Genomic DNA, 20,640 nt, shown 5'->3' on the forward strand with positions numbered 1-20,640 from the left:
GTCCTAACCCCACCTTAAAAAAAAAAGTAGTTCCTTCATAAACACGTAGATTGGTGAGCAGAGCATTTCATAGGTGAAAGTGATCGACTTATATTCTCAAAAATATATGATCAAGCAATATGTGCAATTTTACAAAGGATAGGCAGGAACTGCTCATCTGTTAGGAGATCATGCATGACCCACGGGTGTAATTTTCAGCCACTAAGGCTTCAGACACATTAACTTTACAGAGAGTAAAACACGAGTACAGATAAACCAAAACTTTATTTAGAACTTCATTGTAACAATTCCAAATTTACAAAAAGAAAACCAAAGAAATAGATTAGGACATGGAAAATGAACAGTGCTCGGACTTTAAGATCCACAAAGGATTCCTTACATAACCAGAACTGACAGGTTTATCCTTAACTCAACTGATCCCAAATGGCTGCGTCCTAAGACATCACCTATTTTTTTATTTAAACTTTCAAACTTGGAAGGTATAGTCCAGATTTTTCATTTGCTTCAGGTCTGGATTGATTGACGATCAGCGGATTTCAGGCAGGATGGGATCCAAAACTTTCTGCAAGAATAAAGCAAAAAATACATGAAAATGTAAACCTGTTGAGTGCCAGCGGTGCACTACCCTGAACCAGCCCAGCTCATCAGTGGTTCTCCTCTGGCTGGTGGGGCTAGCATACAATATAATGCACTACCCTGAACCAGCCCAGCTCATCAGTGGTTCTCCTCTGGCTGGTGGGGCTAGCATACAATATAATGCACTACCCTGAACCAGCCCAGCCCATCAGTGGTTCTCCTCTGGCTGGTGGGGCTAGCATACAATATAATGCACTACCCTGAACCAGCCCAGCTCATCAGTGGTTCTCCTCTGGCTGGTGGGGTTAGCATACAATATAATGCACTACCCAGAACCAGCCCAGCTCATCAGTGGTTCTCCTCTGGCTGGTGGGGCTAGCATACAATATAATGCACTACCCAGAACCAGCCCAGCTCATCAGTGGTTCTCTTCTGGCTGGTGGGGCTAGCATACAATATAATGCACTACTCAGAACCAGCCCAGCTCATCAGTGGTTCTCTTCTGGCTGGTGGGGCTAGCATACAATATAATGCACTACCCTGAACCAGCCCAGCTCATCAGTGGTTCTCCTCTGGCTGGTGGGGCTAGCATACAATATAATGCACTACCCTGAACCAGCCCAGCTCATCAGTGGTTCTCCTCTGGCTGGTGGGGTTAGCATACAATATAATGCACTACCCAGAACCAGCCCAGCTCATCAGTGGTTCTCTTCTGGCTGGTGGGGCTAGCATACAATATAATGCACTACCCTGAACCAGCCCAGCTCATCAGTGGTTCTCCTCTGGCTGGTTGGGCTAGCATACAATATAATGCACTACCCTGAACCAGCCCAGCTCATCAGTGGTTCTCTTCTGGCTGGTGGGGCTAGCATACAATATAATGCACTACCCTGAACCAGTCCAGCTCATCAGTGGTTCTCCTCTGGCTGGTGGGGCTAGCATACAATATAATGCACTACCCTGAACCAGCCCAGCTCATCAGTGGTTCTCTTCTGGCTGGTGGGGTTAGCATACAATATAATGCACTACCCAGAACCAGCCCAGCTCATCAGTGGTTCTCTTCTGGCTGGTGGGGCTAGCATACAATATAATGCACTACCCTGAACCAGCCCAGCTCATCAGTGGTTCTTCTCTGGCTGGTTGGGCTAGCATACAATATAATGCACTACCCTGAACCAGCCCAGCTCATCAGTGGTTCTCCTCTGGCTGGTTGGGCTAGCATACAATATAATGCACTACCCTGAACCAGCCCAGCTCATCAGTGGTTCTCCTCTGGCTGGTTGGGCTAGCATACAATATAATGCACTACCCTGAACCAGCCCAGCTCATCAGTGGTTCTCCTCTGGCTGGTGGGGCTAGCATACAATATAATGCACTACCCTGAACCAGCCCAGCTCATCAGTGGTTCTCCTCTGGCTGGTGGGGCTAGCATACAATATAATGCACTACCCTGAACCAGCCCAGCTCATCAGTGGTTCTCCTCTGGCTGGTTGGGCTAGCATACAATATAATGCACTACCCTGAACCAGCCCAGCTCATCAGTGGTTCTCCTCTGGCTGGTGGGGCTACCATACAACAAACTTTCTCAGGCAGATTGCAGATAACAAAAATCTGGAAAACTTCTGTAAAACCTCTTTATAGTGATATTGTGGTTTTCCAATTGTTGGTGGCCAATTTTTGCATTTGCCTTCCCCCTCCCCCAAGAGTTGCTTTTTTTGTCAACATAACCATATGTGGGCTGTTATATTGTGGGACAGGTTGTAGTTTTGAATGACACCATTTATTTTGACACTTAATACACAGTCAGCAATTGTTTTTTGGGGAATTATTACATTATTTAAAAAAAAAATGGTAAAAAAAAAATCAGAAATTTGTATAAACAAAAAACACAATTTGGTTTGTGTTGGCATTTTCCAAGACAGTTAACTAATTTTTCCGTTGATGCAGCTGTGTAGGGGGTTATTTGTTGAGTGGCAAACCGATGATTTTATTAATAGTATTTTAGGATACATACATTTTGACTGGCTTTTTATTAAGGTTTTATTAGGGAGAAGGAGGCCAAAAACTTGTTATCAAATGAAACTTTTACTGACATGGCGATACCAAATATGCTTATTTTAAAACCAGTAAAAGGGTGTGTGATCCAGTGAGAAGATACAGTGCGAAGTGCATGGTGATACCTGTACAGGAGACAGCAAAGAACTCACCTGGCTCTTTCAGTGACCATGCATCTCCTGCCAACTCCTCGGCACCATTTCCTTGCCCATTCAAACTCAGTATCTCATCACATAAATTGTTTTTCAGTTCATCCTTCTCCATCTCAGCCATTAGCTCGCTCTGGAAACAAGAAATAAAAATTGTAAGTGGAACAGTAAAGTCATTCCATCTTATTAATTTTGTAACTTAACACACAAGTACCTTGGGTAAGGTTAGTTTAAGAGGCAAATCCTCAACTTTCACAAAGTCATCTTCATCAGATTTCTGACTTAGATTGCCAGAACCAGTTTCCTGCTATGGAAAAAAACAAAAAAAACCTTCTAAATAAAAGTAATTAATTCGGCACGGAGCAGAGATTCATTCATTTAAAGCGAAACTGACTATCACAAACTGGATGCACTGCTATGCTTTGTGCTTACGATGATGTATGGTGTTATATTAATCATCACTGACATTTCATCTCTACAGTCTGCACTTGGTCACAAAGCTACCAGTCCGTACTGTAACCGATCTCCCAAAATTTATGCAGGTAGCCATGAGTCCAGTTGTAAAAAAGTTCAGGGATCAGTGGGAAAGTATTCGCCCCACTGCAGGTCTGACGTTCGGAGACGCCTTGTACGATTTTCTTTTCATTTATTTGAGATAAAAACCATAAACGAACTACTTACGTATTCATTAACTATCACGGGGGAATCAGTTGCTGGGCTGCCAGGTCCTGAGCTTTCTGCGGATGCCAGCGATGACTTGGTGTCAACATCTACAGATGACAATGTATCGGCCTCTTTACTTAGCAGCAGTGGGGCTACACTGTCTGCTGTGGTGTTTGCTGGTGAACCCTTCTGGTCTTCCTCTGAGGTCTGGTCTCCTGCTAAGTCAAGATCACAGGACATAAGCGGATACATACTTTTTCAAGACAGTTCACATCACGCTTGACCCCCAAGTTTGAGATTCCGTCAGGGGCTTCTATCTAAAGTCCCAAAAAATGGGATCTGGACAGAACCCCCATGGAATCATTCCCTATAATGACACAGTTACTTTGTGCTTCATCTGGCCTCCGTTCTGAGAGCGTCAGTGTTTTTGAGCATTGTCTGCCCCCCTTGCCTAAAAAAACAGATACTCCCAGACCAGAGGCCAGATGAAGCACAAGGTGACCCCATCTGCCTCATTATAGTGAATGGCTCTGCAAATGCTTCTGCTTCAAATGACAGTTTTTGCATCTTCCAATGTAAGCACCTGACGAAGTCATGAACGTGTGGGAAAACATGATGTGAACCTGGATTTAAGACTTTTTTCCCCATACTCAGGATATTTTCCATAACAGGTCAGTTGTGAAGGTAACTAGAGTACAGCTACTAAGAAGTCTCCCACTTCGGGACTGCTTAACGAATTTAGATTATCTCTTCAGCAACTTTTTATACAACAGCGTTTCAGAAAAGCAATTAGATAAAAAAAAACAAAAAAAAAAACACTGCCATAATCATGACAACCCACACAATAACGTTAACACACTACTTAAACCAGGCAATTAATGGTGTAGGAATGATGCACGGCTTCTTTTCCTCCCAGGTAACAGGATATGAACTGCTGAAGCCATCGCATCTAGAAACACGGCAGGGGCTTCTGATGTACACCTCTGATGGATGCCACAGTATAAGTATATGGGAACATTCATTCTTTTTCAGGCAGGAGAATCCACAGAACAAGAGTACTTTAATCGCTTGAATGTAGCTTTAGCTTTTTTTTTTTTTTTTTTTTTTTAGAGGGGGGTCATTTTCTGAGTGCCTTTTTGATGATTTCAACCACCTGTGGTTTTTGTTTTTTTAAAGCCGGTTTTCAGCAATTTTTAATGCGTTTTCCTGGCTTTTTTTTTTTATTATTCCATTCAACAATTAATAAAACGAAGGAGAAACACTGTCAAAACGCTCAAAAAGACTCCCAGTTGTGTTTGGAGCTTTCCCATTGACGTTTATAGTAGAGTATAAAGCGTCTGCGGGGAGTAAGATGCCTAAAGAACGGTCAGCTCGCTCCTTTGTATTACTTGGCGTCTTTCGAAACCTCAAGTAGTTAAAAGATGCTCAAAAGACTGAACATTTGCACAGCAAGCAGTTTTTACATAAAAATGCATATGTTCATTCTTTTGACGGTTTTCTCAGAGCTTTTTCCATTTGTTTTAAGAGCGGAATCTGCCTGAAAACGACGAGGTGTGCACATACCTTACCAGTGGTAGTCATCACAAAGAGGCTCAAATGTAATGAGAAAAAGTGTAGCATTTTTTTGTGCTGGATCTTTTGAATGATGTACTGCAGATCAAAGTACACCGGCCCAAGAGAGGTCAGAAGGGCAATCTTTTGGCCTCTATCGGTTAATTAACACCTATTGATACGTTTGATATTTGTGCCATTCGTGAAAACAAACGTTAATGCACCGAACAGAATTCAAACTTTCTCAAGTTACAAATTTTCTTCATTGCAAATATCCAAATATGGTTCATTAGTACATAGAATATCATAAAACAAGCTGCTTACAATTTGGAGATAAGTTACCTGTTTCCGGTCTCGGCAGCTCAGGATTTTCACTTTTTGCCGTTTCCTTTGGACTGTTGTTTAAAACCTGTAATTAAATAGAACAAGTCATTGAACATTCTTCTGTAATGATCAGAAAACTGTGACCAACATCTACAGAAAACTCACTGGCTCGGCTTCACGTTCCTCTGCATTGTCAGTGCTGGCTTCTAGTGAGGTCTTTACATCTACAGGTCCGGCATCAAACTCATAATTCTCCTCCTCTTCATTTTCATCTTCACCGCTGCCATAATTTGTTAAAGCCTGTGTTTCGGCTTTGGATAAGCCTAATGCATAAACACAATAAGTACAATGATTTAAAGGGGTTGTCCGACTTTAAAGACTATTTTTTTTTTCTTTTAATGCATGTACTTGATACTAAAAAGCTCACTGACTCACAATTAACTCATTTTACAGTCAGCAAGAGTGCAACATAAAGGCTACAGAAGGAAAATAGTGCAACATTTTTAATGAAACCCAACAGAAAATATGATTTTTGGCCCCAATTATATGCACTTAAGTATTGTCAACTTCTTGCAAACTTCTGCAAACCTCACTAGCAATATTAATGTGCACAAAGTACTGTTTTAAACACATATGCATCAGAATTAATATCAAATTAGGTGGAAGCCTTTTTTTTAACATTAAAGTTGACCTACTTTTACTTTTAAAATATTAATACTGTTAATTTAATTCTCTTTCAGCCCACAATGAAGCCATCGCATAGAAAGCCAATTACCAAGCTAGTCTGAGCTTGTATGGAGACAGCGCTTGCTGGGCGGTCGAATCAACTCCTCCTTGGTCATGCAATTTTCCCTTTTCTACTGATCTGTAGAGTTTCCAATGATTGGACCCCAATCTATGTAACATTTATTACTTACAGAGAATAAATATAGAGAATATACATTTACAGCTGGTGTACCCCTTTACTCTCAGCCCATAGATGAACAATGCCTAGTGACTCCAGTTTTCCAGCTATTCCTTACTGCTTTCAGTATAGCGCTAAAAGCCAACATTTACAAAAATAGAAACACTACAACCATAGTAAATCAGCATCTTTACCATTGGTCTGTGAAAACCTGTTCACACTAGTGGCATGATCTGTCAGGTTTCTATTGCCCCCAGCACAATTATGTTGAGTAAATATTAAACAGAAACCAGAAAAATCCATCAGAAGTCAACAGGATCCGTTGTATTAAAAGTAACCCATGGCTGCAGAAAAAAATACATTTGGATTCTGATATCTAACAGTTTATGTCCCTAAAAGATGCCACCTACTGGAGTAGTACTGCACTACAACCGCAGATAACAGCAAGCACAAGAGATGCATTCAAGGCACTCGGTTTTATTAAAACATCTTAAAACCAATTACAATTGTAAGCTTCATTTAAATATGTTAGTCTTCTTCTATAACACCCAATACATACGCTAACTTTAGATAATATATCATTGTCTTTGGGCAAAATTCCCCAATTCCTTACAATAAGTGTACACAAAACCTTAGTGATCATTAAGTGAATAAAGGTAAAATAAATAAAATACATACTGATGGATACGGGTAAGTTTTCATTTCCATCTTCATCGTCTGAAATGTCAGATCTTCCACTGAGAGCTTCAGATACATCAATATTTTTTGACTGTGTTTTTGCCAAGGTCTCGGTTTCATCTTTGTCCTAAAAAGAAAAGACATTTATACAGAGCAACAACTTGAGTACTAGGTAGTACAGGATGACCCTATGTGGTGTGACAGGTACCCTGATGAGCGGATATCACTAGTGGCAGCTGACAGTCTTTGATAACATAAGTTAAAGGTGTTTTCCAGTTTGAGTAGACTCCAGTTAGGGTGCTTTCACATTGCATCCTGTGTCCCCGTTGAGGGCAAACGTCCTAAAATTCCCCGCAAAATGGGCTCTGGACATATGCTGTGACGGGGGCCATAGACTTTAATGGTGCACTTTTTTCGGGAGTGTACACCCATAGGAGGCGGACACTCAGACATAGGCTGCTGGATCTGAGTGTCCGCCTCCTATGGGTGTACACTCCTGAAAAAGTGCACCATTGCAGTCTATGGCCCCCGTCACAGCATACGTCCAGACCCCGTTTTGCGGGGAATTTTAGGACGTATGCCCCGATGGGGACACAGAATGCAATGTGAAAGCACCCTAAGCGACTTGTGACATTAACACCGGCAGAGCCTGCAACACTATTGTTGTGATGTCAGCACTGCAGACAATAATAGACAGCAGGAGCAGCAGCGGAGACTACGTGCTGGACCCGAGGAGAGTGGGTAAAGCAAAGTTTTGTTTTTTTTCTATTCAAACGGCAGCCTGTAAATAGAGGTTTTCCAAAACCAGAAAAAAAAAAAAATTTAAGCACTGCACAGAGATGGCTAAAATGAGGGCCCATCCATGTAATGCATGAGCCGGAGAAGCGCACTTACAGCCACGGAGCAGGGACCCCTTCTCTAATACATACACTGCTCAAAAAAATAAAGGGAACATTCAAATAACACATCCTAGATCTGAATGAATGAAATCTTCTCATTGAATACTTTGTTCTGTACAAAGTTGAATGTGCTGACAACAAAATCACACAAAAATCATCAATGGAAATCAAATTTATTAACCAATGGAGGCCTGGATTTGGAGTCACCCCCACAATTAAAGTGGAAAAACACACTACAGGCTGATCCAACTTTGATGTAATGTCCTTAAAACAAGTCAAAATGAGGCTCAGTATTGTGTGTGGCCTCCACGTGCCTGTATGACCTCCCTACAATGCCTGGGCATGCTCCTGATGAGGTTGCGGATGGTCTCCTGTGCGATCTCCTCCCAGACCAGGACCAAAGCATCCGCCAACTCCTGGACAGTCTGTGGTGCAATGTGACGTTGGTGGATGGAGCGAGACATGATGTCCCAGAAGTGCTCAATCGGATTCAGGTCTGGGGAACGGGCGGGCCAGTCCATAGCTTCATTGCCTTCATCTTGCAGGAACTGCTGACACGCTCCAGCCACATGAGGTCTGGCATTGTCCTGCATTAGGAGGAACCCAGGGCCAACCGCACCAGCATATGGTCTCACAAGGGGTCTGAGGATCTCATCTCGGTACCTAATGGCAGTCAGGCTACCTCTGGCGAGCACATGGAGGGCTGTACGGCCCTCCAAAGAAATGCCACCCCACACCGTTACTGACCCACTGCCAAACCGGTCATGCTGAAGGATGTTGCAGCAGCAGATCACTCTACACGGCGTCTCCAGACTCTGTCATGTCTGTCACATGTGCTGAGTGTGAACCTGCTTTCATCTGTGAAGAGCACAGGGCACCAGTGGTGACTTTGCCAATCCTGGTGTTCTGTGGCAAATGCCAAGCATCCTGCACGGTGTTGGGCTGTGAGCACAACCCCCATCTGTGGACGTCTGGCCCTCATACCACCCTCATGGAGTCGGTTTCTAACAGTTTGTGCAGACACATGCACATTTGTGGCCAGCTGGAGGTCATTTTGCAGGACTCTGTCAGTGCTCCTCCTGTTTCTCCTTGCACAAAGGCGGAGGTAGCAGTCCTGCTGCTGGGTTGTTGCCCTCCTAAGGCCCCCTCCACGTCTCCTGGTGTACTGGCCTGTCTCCTGGTAGCACCTCCAGCCTCTGGACACTATGCTGACAGACACCGCAAACCTTCTTGCCACAGCTCGCATTGATGTGCCATCCTGGATGAGCTGCACTACCTGAGCAACTTCTGTGGGTTGTAGAGTCAGTCTCATGCTACGAGTGTGAAAGCACAACCAACATTCAAAAGTGACCAAAACATCAGCCAGAAAGCATTGGTACTGAGATGTGGTCTGTGGTCTCCACCTGCAGAACCACTCCTTTATTGAGGGTGTCTTGATAATTGCCAATAATTTCCATCTATTGTCTATTCCATTTGCACAACAGCATGTGAAATTGATTGTCAATCGGTGTTGCTTCCTAAGTGGACAGTTTGATTTACTTGGAGTTATATTCTGTTGTTTAAGTGTTCCCTTTATTTTTTTGAGCAGTTTATATACTCCCTATTTAGACACATGGACAGCTGCCATCAGGCTATCCTCTGAACGCTCCTTCATATTTCTGGCACACTTTTAGCTTCATATATTAAATAAATGAACACTTTATAAAAATATTTATGCCTATTTTCCAGAAGGCCTAGAAATAGATGCTGGGAGTGTTAAGCCTAGAAAGCTGCAGCATTGAGGGTACTGTCCTGATGAGTACTGGCCATAGGACAGACATCACCCTGGTAAGCATGGGGAGCATGGAATTATCACAGATTTGTTTCATATGTACACTGAATAATAAATGGTAATTGAAACATTCAGCAATCTCAAAAAATGTGAAGTCCCTCATGGCTGAAATTAAGAGTCCTCAGTGTGTGCAATAAGTCAACCACAGAAATAGGTGTACAGACAGACAAATCTAGAGGTTTGGGATTCTCCCCCACCTACATCCACTATGTATGAGAGGGGTTAATAACTCATACACATACCTTATCTTCATCATCAATCGCTCCAGTTTCTGGACTTTCTTCACCCACAAACATTTTCTTAGCCTAGGAGAGAATATGCAGATGAAATTGGGTACTGAACACTAATGGGCACTGCGTGGTGAGGTGGGTAAATTATTATGCTGCTTTCTAATTTATGTGAATGTTTTCCCATCATTTCCTCTTCTTCAGTATACGGCCCATTAACCTCTCCATGACCAGACTTTTTTTTTTTTGTCTTTGCAAGTTAGTATTTTCCTCCCCTTTTCCAAGAGGTAGAGCTTTTTTATAATCTTCTTCTATTGACATAGCCATAGCGGGTTTTTTTTTTGCATGGCGAACTCCTGTTCACATTGATACTATTTTGGGGTAAATATGACGATTTCATCACTTCTTATGGCACTTTTTGTGGTGTCGCTGTGACAAATTTTTATTTTCTCCTTTTAGCATTTTACTGATCAGGTTAACTATTTATATTTTGATAGATGGGACATTTACAGATGCACTGACACTAATGAAAGAAGGGAATGGAGAGAGGCAACCTGAATTTTTTTTTCCATATTTTAAAAAGTTTTTTTCTTTCACTTTATTTTTTAGACCCCCCTTCCCCTAGAGAACTTGAATCTGCAATCGTTCAATTACTTTAATTATTTCGTCGGATCTTGATTTGTGCTGCAAAATCCATTTTTGTCTTTTTTTTATTGGTTAATGGGTGGACGAAGGTTGTAATTGTTTTCTTTACATACAAGAATAAATGGATACCAAAAATGATCATGAAAAAAAAAAAATCTATATATATATGATTAGCACAGATAACAAATGGTCTGTTTTACTCATATGCAAAAAAAAAACTACCTGAGCAAGCAGTATTATATCTAAGGCTGGTGTCACATTTACGCTGCAGCCAAAGGTTTCGGTCAGAAAAGCAAAAGAAAAAAAAAATGGAGCACTTCGGACCCCATTATAAGGGCTCAGTCAGACGAATGTATTAAACGTTTGTGTGCTGTCTGTATGCAAAAGTTATAGTATACGAACAGCACAAGGTGCAATCCAAGTCAATGGGCAGCACGGTGGCTCAGTGGTTAGCACTGCAGCGCTGGGGTCCTGGGTTCAAATCCCACCAAGGACAACATCTGCAAGGAGTTTGTATGTTCTCGCTGAGTTTGTGCGGGTTTCCACCGGGTTCTCCGGTTTCCTCCTACACTCCAGAGACATACTAATTGGGGCTCACAATCTATATTCCCTATGTGGACAGTGACGATAATGTCTGTAAATTGTCTTAATTGTAAAGCGCTGCGGAATATGTTGGCGCTATATAAATAAAAAGATTATTATAAAGATTATTAATGGTGTAGCTCAGATGAACATTTTACACAGACCGATTGTCTGCATGCAAAAAATAGAATTAGACTTACCGGTAATTTGGTTTCTAATAACCCACCACGACAGCACACAGGAGGATGTAACTCCACCCTAATAGGGACAGGAAATAGGAAGAGGTTTAAATAGCCCCTCCCACATCCTCCCTCCAGTGTTATTACAAAGGACCACAAGAGTACAGATGCTTCAAATTAATTTTTATTTCTACTGATCAAGCTGTCATAGAAACAATAAGCGAGGGGGGGGGGGATTACCCGTACTGGGTTATTAGAAACCGAATTACCGGCAAGTCTAATTCTATTTTCTCTAATAACCCCCCACGACAGCACACAGGAGGTATACCAAAGATGTACTAGGGAGGGACAACTTCCTTCCGAAGGCTAAATCTCCAACAGACATTAGGTCTAGTCTGTAGTCTTTGGAGAAAGTATGAATTGAGGACCATGTGGCACCTCTGCAAATCTGTTCGATGGATGAGCTGGCTTTTTCAGCCCAGGAGACAGATATCGCCCTTGTAGAATGGACCTTGAGCTTTGCTGGAGGAGGTAGATCCTGGATCTGGTAAGCCTCCGTAATCGCCCTCTTAATCCAGTTGGCTATTGTGGATTTTGCTGCTTTCTTTCCTCTGTTTGGACCTTGTGTATGGACAAATAGGTTCTTGTCTTTCCTTCCTCCTTCTGTTTCCTGAAGATAGTGCAGTACTATTCTCCGAACGTCCAGAGTGTGGAATTCCATCTCTTTTTTGTCTTTTGAGTTATCACAAAAAGATGGAAGGATTATCTCCTGAGATCTGTGGGAATTTGAGACCACCTTAGGTAGAAATGAAGGGTCAAGTTGGAAAATTAGGCTATCTTCCAGGATTCTCACGTAGGGTTCGTTGATCGAAAGGGCCTGTAGTTCACACACTCTTCTGGCTGTAGTTATTGCCACCAGGAAAGCCGTTTTCCAGGTCAGCCTGTCCGGTCTTATGGTTGATAAGGGCTCAAAGGGTGGAAGGGTTAACCCTTTCAGAACAATGTTAAGGTCCCAGGGGGGAACCAGGTCTGTTTCTCCAGGGTGGATGCGGGTGGCTGCTGTCATAAATCTTCTCACCCACTGATGTTCAGCTAGTCTTTGATCGAAGTAAGAACTTAACTCCGCTACCTGGACCTTAAGACTACTAGGTCTGAGACCTTTGTCCAGGCCTTCTGGTAAAAAGTCTAGAATCTGAGCCACATCAGCCCTATGAGGGTCTGGGCGAGTGGGTTCACACAACCTTAAGAAGGTTTTCCAGATCTTATGGTAAATGGTGTTCATTACAGGTTTCCTGCTCTTCTGGAAAGTTTTGATGACTTTCTCTGAGAGGCCTCTTGTCTTTAATATTAGGAATTCAGAAGCCAGGCAGTTAGGTGTAGTCTCTCGGGATCCGGATGGTGAATCGGTCCCTGGAGGAGATCCTTGATGGGAGGAAGGATTAGAGGGCTCTCCACACTCAGACTGGTTAACGTTCCGAACCAACTTCTTTTTGGCCAGCGAGGGGCCACTAGGATTACTCTGGTCCCTTCGGTCCTTATCTTCTGTAAGGTTTTTGAAAGGATAGGTAGTGGGGGGAAAGGCATATGCTAGTTTGAACTCCCATTTGTAAGCGAATTCGTCCACGCCCAGGCAAGGGCCGTTTGGATCCAGGGAGAAATATAGAGGTACTTTCGCGTTCTGGTGTCCGGAGAAGAGATCTACCTCTGGATAGCCCCATCTCTCGACTAACATCTGGAAGACGTCTGGGTTTAGGCTCCACTCTCCTGGATGAATCTTTGTTCTGCTTAAGAAGTCGGCCTGGATATTGACTGAACCTTTGATATGAAGAGCCGACAAGGATAGAAGATGTTCTTCGGCCCAGGAGAATATTCTTGCTGAGATTGCTTTTAAGCTTTCATATCTTGTGCCCCCTTGATGATGAAGGTGGGCTACCGTGGTGATATTGTCTGAAAATATCTGAATGTGAGATTTTTGGACCAGAGGCTTTGCTACTCTGAGGACTTCCTCTACGGCCTTTAGTTCTCTGAAATTCGATGAGCGTTGGCTCACCTCTTTGGTCCATATACCCTGGAATACCTCTTGGGAGACCATGGCTCCCCATCTCTTTTCGCTGGCATCCACCTTTATGGTTACCAGCGGATTCTGGATCCATGGTACTCCTCTGTTCAGATTTTTTTCGTTCAGATACCAGAATAGAGAAGTCCTTAGTCTTGGTGGTATAGGGATTCTCCTGTTCAGAGACCGTGGAGATCCGTCCTAATTCGTAAGGATGTGGGTCTGTAATGTTTGGGTGTGCGCCTGAGCCCAGGCCACCATCTGAATACAGGAAGTCATAGACCCGAGGACAGACATGGCGTTTCTTAATGATACTGATCTTCTGCTCCTCAGGACATTGATTATTGCTTTTATTATGACCTGTTTTTGTTTGGGCAGGAATGACATCTGGCTGTGGGAATCCAATGGTACTCCTAGAAATGTTTTTGTCATGGAGGGAACCATCTCTGATTTTTCCTGGTTCACTAACTAGCCCAGAGACGATAAGATCTGAGTGGTCAACTGTAGATGTTCTCGGAGTACTGGTACTGAGGGCCCGATTAATAACAGGTCGTCGAGGTATGGTACTATTGAAATGTTCTGAGCCATGACTTTTGTAAATATTCACGGGGCTGATGAAATTCCAAATGGGAGAACACTGAATTGATAGTGGACTATTTGATCCCCTTGAGCCACTGCAAATCTTAGGAACCTCCTGTGAAGTGGATGTATGGGGATGTGGTAATATGCATCCTGGAGGTCGATTGTGGCCATAACATGGTCCTGTCATATCAGAAGGACTGTCGACCTGATGGATTCCATCTTGAATTGTTGGTAGTGGATATACCGATTCAGTGGCCTTAGATTGATTATAACTCGGTGTGAGCCACATTTGGTTTTTTTTTTTATTAGGAAGAGCCTGGAATAATGTCCTGTGCCTATCTCCCTTGTAGGAACCAGGGATATCACCCCTGAGGACAATAGGTCTGTAAGACCGGATATCAGGGTGGCCTGACGACTGAGAGGAGAGCGGTATTAACCTTATCCTCTCTGGAGGATAGAAGGAGAAATTTATTTTTTACTCCGAACTCGACAACCCTCAGGACCCATGGGTCTGAGCAGATTTCTTTCCACTGAGGGAGAAAATTCAAGATGCGGCCCCCGACCGTCCTGACGTCATGGTCTGTTCTGACCTTGGTTTTGGGAGAGAAAAATATTTTTGCCTCCTCTACCTTTTGGGTAGCTCCATCGTCCTGTTTTGCCTTTACCCCTATATTGAGGGGTCTGCTCTTGGGAGGGACGAAAAGGCCTCTTCCTCACATTCCTAGGTTCTGGGAGGGCCTTCTTATTGTCTGAGGCCTTCTCTAGAAGATCATTTAGGGCTGGCCCGAACATGTATTTCCCCTTAAAGGGGATTGAACACAATTTCATTTTTGATGCCATGTCGCCGTTCCAGGATTTCAACCATAGGGCCCTTCTTACAGAGTTTGATAGCCCAGATGCTCTTGCCGCCACCCTCACGGGTTCTGCAGAGGCGTCTGCTAAAAACCCCGTAGCCTTCTGTAGAAGTGGTAGGGATGCCACGATGTCTTCTCTGGGGGTGCCTGAAACTAGGTGTCCCTCCAGTTGATCTAGCCAACGAGCCATTGATCGAGCTACGCCCGTAGAGACTGCGTTGGTGCTTAATAGTGTTGCTGAGGTCTCCCAGGATTTCCTGAGTAGTCCCTCCATTTTGCGTTCCAAGGGGTCTTTTAATTGAGAGGAATCTTCAAAGGGCAGTGTGGTTTTCTTTGCTACTCGTGCAATTTGGATATCCACTCTTGGGACTTCAGACAAGCATACTGCAGTCTCATCGTCCACAGGAAATCTATCCCTTAACTCTGTAGGGGTATTTAGTTTCTTTTCTGGAGATTCCCACTCCTCTAAGACTAAGTCCCTAATACTCTGGTGTACAGGGAACACCAATTTTTTCCTGGAACGTAGCCCCCCAAACATCTGATCCTGTACTGTTTGGGCCACTTTTTCTTCCTCGACCTCCATAGTTCTCCTTACTGCCATGAGGAGTTCCTCCAAACTATCTGATGGAAAATAATATCTCTCTCGTTGGGAGTTATCAAGGGTTGGACTTAGTTCACCTTCCTCAGGAAGATCTTCCGAGATATATATCTCCTCTTGAGAGTCTTCCTCCCCTCCCTCTGGCGGGCTAATCTTCCTCTTTTTGGCTGCTGAGGGAGTAGATGTAGAACCCTGACTAGGTGAGGGTGTAGGGAGAGTGACCGAGGCCAAGGAGGATTTGATCTCCTGGCGTACAATCACCTTTATCTCCTCCATTAAGGAAGGTTGTTCCTGCCTGCTAATCTTCTCCGTACAGTCCTTGCATAGGGGCTTTCTATGGGAGGACGATAGTTTTTTTGTACAGATGGGACATCTGCGTGACGGTTTAACTTCTTCTCCAGATGCAGGTTCCTTGTCCCCCTACAAGAGAGGGGAGAAGGGGAGGGGAGCTATAATCACTATTTCCTGCATCTGGGAGACGGACTACCAGTGCAATACTTACTGGGACCGGATCGGGGCTGGGCTCTACAGATGCAGAGCGAGAAGCTTCAACAGACATGGTTTTGTCCTACCTGTAGATGTCTTCCTGTCCAGGGCTCCTTTTATGGGCGACTGGACCAGCGCCTCCCTCTATTTAGAGGGCTCCTTTCCCGGTGTCCAGGTGAATATTTCTGATCACCGGCGGCATTCCGCTCTTCTTCCCCCATAGTTTTTTGATGCGGTTCACAGTGGAACGCAACTGCCGAAAGTAACATCATCATCCATTGCCCGGCGTCCGACATCACTTCCGGAGCCGCGGCGTGCGCTCCACATCTGGGAGCCGACATTGTAAATGCATCCAGAGGGGGAGAGAAGGAGATAGACCGGAGAGCTCAGAGAGGCCTCCGGTCAGAAGATCCTGCAGACCTTGCCCGAGAGCTCGGACTGCCGGAGGGGGTCCCGAATCCGGAGGACACAGGAGCAGCGCCCTGAGGAGGAGAGGTAAAGAAAGCTCGATCCTCCGCTGTCCGGCTAGTAGCTTTCCCTAAGTGCCTGTCGCCGGTCCAGCACACCGAGGATGACCTCTTCATCCCTGATAGGGACAGGAAATAACACTGGAGGGAGGATGTGGGAGGGGCTATTTAAACCTCTTCGTATTTCCTGTCTTTATTAGGGTGGGGTTACATCCTCCTGTGTGCTGTCGTGGGGGGTTATTAGAGAAAAAATAAATTAATAAAACTGCAGCATACAATACAATACTTTAATCTGTATTATGAATCAGACTCGCCCATTATAAGTCGATGGCTGTGTATAAAAAGGATCTCAAGGGTTACGATCTGTGTGTCATACATTTTTCACGGATACAATACAATTATAAAGATAGAGACTGTATTTGTCCTTTATCATTTAATAAAAATTGTCCATGAAAAACAGATGTCAGGCATGTACAAAATAGACACAGGGATGGCACATGGATGTAAAAGTCGGACACATGGAGGTAATACAGATGACAATACGTATGAAAAAAATCACCAGTTATTTCTTGGACATAAAAAGGAAGATTTTGTGTACACTAGTGTGAATTTGGCTTAACCTAGGGAGGTCTGTTGTGTGCGGCCGATGTCTGTCATATAATTTATCTGGGACTTTAGTCACTTTCAATGTTGTGTTACTATGACTGAATAGAAAAGTGGAAATATACAACATATCCTATCAACCTATCCTAAACATAAGCAGAACGGCATTTGCAAGTGAGCATCATTTTAAGAAAAGTCCTGGGCATTGGTCGGGGAGGACTTCTCGGTTGTACAGGAGTATCTTGTGTTTAGCATTAACCAAATGACCAAGAAAAACAATCACATAACTGTGCTGCAGAGCTGCGCTCACATGCAACATCACTTTATAGGTCTTCCTGGCACTTCTTGATGATATCCACTGTCTCTATTTCTAAAATAGGATGAGCGTTACAGGAGACCTGTCACATTATATGTGCAGTCCGATCTGTGGGCAGCATGCTATAGACAAGAAGAAGCTGAGCAGAATGATATATAGGTTTGCTGGGAAAGATTAAATATAAATTGGATTATATTAACTGAAATCCCTGCAGTTTGTATGCAAAGGAGACCAGTGTGTGGTCCTAACAATGATTGACATCCATCTCTGCATGCAGATATACAGGTAAGTGAGTAGAAGCACCCACTGGACACATGATTACAAAAAACATGGATTTCAATGAATAAAATGTATGTTTTACTGAAACTTATCCCAGAAACATTAGTGGTTAGGTGAAACAGCAGGGGCTCAGTGTGCAGACCATCTTCTGTCATTTTTCTCCAGCAACAGTCCTAAAAATGTTCTGTGATATCTTGGGAAGTCTCACAACATTCAAGTCCTCATCATGAGCGAATTAGTATTAATGTGACAGATAGTTTTCAAGGCACTGAAACTGGCTTAATCAATCCAAATACAAGTTTCAACATCACACGCAGTCCATGAGGACATAAAATGATATTGCTGGTTGGAAATGGCCTTTATTGTTCTATTGCTTTTCACAATGTCAATTCCATTTCTCCCTCAAAAATAAGAAAGGATATACAACTATACTGCCATCAGGCCTCTGAATCGTGACAACTCAATAACTCAAAGTGTTTAACTTCTGATAATTTTTTTTAATCACATTTATAAAACTTTTTTTTTTTTTTTTTACATTTATCCTAAATTGCTATCACAGATTTGCCCAAAGGAAACCGTACTGCATATAATGTGCCTCCCATCAAAGCAATAAACTGCAAAAAAAAAAAAAAAAAAAAAAATGACAACATATATTAGGCTAGAAAATTCTAAAATCAATTAAATATGACTTTATAGATTATGACATAATGGTAATATGACTGACCTCTTTGGAGAACGACTGCAGAACATCAGCGTCGGACTTGTGTTGGCTTCGGCTCTGCCCCGAGCTGCTACTATTGTCCAGGTCTTGCATCAGCCTGAAGAAGGCCAGCTCATTGAACAACACTTCTGAAATCTCCACAAGAAGATCTTCCCCACAGTCCTTTAACTTTTTATTACTAAACTTTGCCAATGAATCCTAAAATACACAAAAAGGATAGTCGTTGCTGCAGATGAATCCACAAAAATCAGTGCTCTTAACTGTTGCCTATACTCTGTTCTTCACCATTTTCAAAATACTTTAGTGCGGTCAATGAATGAGAACATTCAGAGGCTGAAAACAGCTATATATCTGCTGTCAGCTGACAAGGAGTTACAATTATAGTCACTGTAGACAATGCTCTATGAGCTAAAGAGCCTGCACTGGAGACCAACTAGGGATGTAGACAGGTTTCAAATCCATGGCTTCCCCAAGCTGTTGTGGCAATGCAGTAACATGGGTGAGATTATATGGGACGCATGCACAGTTCTAGGCTGGCTTAATAGCATAATATTTATGTGAAGTCGCAATCCGAGGTTAAAGGGGTTTGCAGTTTTATAAAAGTTTACAAACTGTTCAGTGAAAAGCTATACATGTAAAGTTTTTCAGCCTCTTGATGTAATGAACATATCCATTCAATGGCTACAAACATTGAAAATGGGGAAGAAGTGAGACACATACAATACTGGACAGCTCTACAACTTTTCATCATACATAAATTCATTCACACAATTGGCAATTCACTAATCCTTTTAACAAAACAAAATGCTAGGAGTCCACTTAGAGGAAAAACACAGGAAAATATATGTATTTTTTTATTTTCTAATTTGGCCATAAAGTGGTTGTTCACTACTTGGTCAGACCTTTCTTAAATCTGAAGTAGTCCATGTCAAATTGAAAAAACCTCACCTCCCACACATAAGCTTCATTCTAGCAATGTCAGTGCCGGGTCTACTAGCGCTCACGTGGCATAACTACCACCCGCCAGTGACGGGCTAGGCGGCTCACAATTCATTCGGAAGTCCGACGGAAGAATGAACATGTCAGGTAGATTCCCAACACTGACATCACTGGAACGGCAAGGTTTTGTTTTTTTTAGTTTTACACCGGGGGCTATACATTTAAACTGTGGTTGTCCAAGTAGTAAACAGCCTTTTTATTCAGCTAACTTGCTGCTGCGCTGTCACTTCCTTCGCATGTCTGAGGTTTGTTCCAAGAGAGTGAAAGCACAGCACCAATACTGGCCGTTGACTGGCTGCAGCGCTCACAAGGTAGAGCAATGACAATTTGGATTGTAGCTTCTTTACCAGAGAATTAGGAATAACCTCCTCGATGTTAGAAAAGCATCAATTTCTAAAGCAAATACCTATGAAAATATAAAAACTATTTTCCAATAACAGCTTTGAACACAGGAGCTATACAGCTTATTACATACCTGTAGGATGCTGCCCAGCTGCTTGTGAAAGAATTTCACAAATTCTTTGCTCTCATCATTCTGCTGGGTGAGCGTGAGAACCATGCGTCTGATGGCCGTCAGGAGATGAGGAGAGCACACTTCCTCCATATGTTCCTGCAAACACCCGAACAGCGAGCTTCAGCAAATGGTACTAAACAGGCGACCAGCCGACACAATATACTACGTTATAGTATATTCTTACCTGTCGTTTCCCTGACATCTCCTGCAGGTGTGTCTTCAAAAATAAATGAGGCGGGTAGGGTAAAATAATTATTTAAAATGCCACCTCTATACCATATCTTCATAGTCACATCTTGGCATGTTTCACAAAAGACAAACTTCTATTAAGCTTTTAATGCCCAGTTGCAAATAAGCCAACTTATGTTCATCTGCGTTAAAGGAGTTTTCCACTACACTGAAATTGATGACAGGTCATCAATAGAGGATCAGTGGGGGTCTGACACCCAGCCCTCCCACCAGTCAGCTGTCTTTAGCTCCAGGTATAAACAGTTGCAGTGCTAAGCACCACAGCGCCATCTCACAGTTTAGATGCGATTTTGGTACTGCAGACCCACTTGAATAGGAGCTGAACTGCAATACCTGGCAGAAGCCATTAAACAGTGTGATGGAGCAGAGGAGTTTACATCCAGCCACTGCAGGAGCTAAGATCAGGTGATCAACGTGGTTACCATGTGTCAGACCCCTATTGATCCAATACTGATGACTTATGTTAAGGAAATCATAGTAGAATATCACACCACTTTAAAAAGATAATTAATGTCATGTGATCACCTTCTCTGATAAAAGGACTTACGAGAAGCTGTTATAACTGGCTCGTAAAAATATAATCACTATTGGGAAACTAAATAAGAATTGACAGCAGCTTAAAGTGAACCTGTCTTGTCATTTGTACTATCTAA

At 43.0% G+C, this 20,640-nt stretch overlaps 1 protein-coding gene across 12 annotated transcripts in view; it reads right to left on the reverse strand.

Annotated features, from left to right (window-relative positions):
* Positions 1-245: 245 nt before the first annotated feature.
* Positions 246-20,640, reverse strand: part of PCM1 (pericentriolar material 1) — a 138,342-nt gene continuing 117,947 nt past the window's right edge. For 5 of the 12 annotated variants that reach the window (XM_073645381.1, XM_073645380.1, XM_073645388.1 and 2 more), the window contains 11 exons: positions 19,923-19,955; positions 19,700-19,834; positions 18,229-18,423; positions 9,873-9,935; positions 6,901-7,027; positions 5,484-5,641; positions 5,337-5,403; positions 3,462-3,661; positions 2,995-3,087; positions 2,784-2,913; positions 246-562 (listed from right to left, as the gene is read on the reverse strand). In XM_073645381.1, coding sequence (XP_073501482.1) covers positions 537-562; positions 2,784-2,913; positions 2,995-3,087; positions 3,462-3,661; positions 5,337-5,403; positions 5,484-5,641; positions 6,901-7,027; positions 9,873-9,935; positions 18,229-18,423; positions 19,700-19,834; positions 19,923-19,955 — 1,227 coding nt within the window. In that variant the 3' untranslated portion in view covers positions 246-536. The remainder of the gene's footprint in view (positions 563-2,783; positions 2,914-2,994; positions 3,088-3,461; positions 3,662-5,336; positions 5,404-5,483; positions 5,642-6,900; positions 7,028-9,872; positions 9,936-18,228; positions 18,424-19,699; positions 19,835-19,922; positions 19,956-20,640) is intronic. The other 7 variants (XM_073645386.1, XM_073645389.1, XM_073645391.1 and 4 more) reach the window with 5 other exon arrangements.

This window comes from Phyllobates terribilis, unplaced genomic scaffold (assembly GCF_046119375.1).
Source record: "Phyllobates terribilis strain yellow unplaced genomic scaffold, ASM4611937v1 Scaffold_1__5_contigs__length_1240528914, whole genome shotgun sequence".
Taxonomy (NCBI): domain Eukaryota; kingdom Metazoa; phylum Chordata; class Amphibia; order Anura; family Dendrobatidae; genus Phyllobates; species Phyllobates terribilis.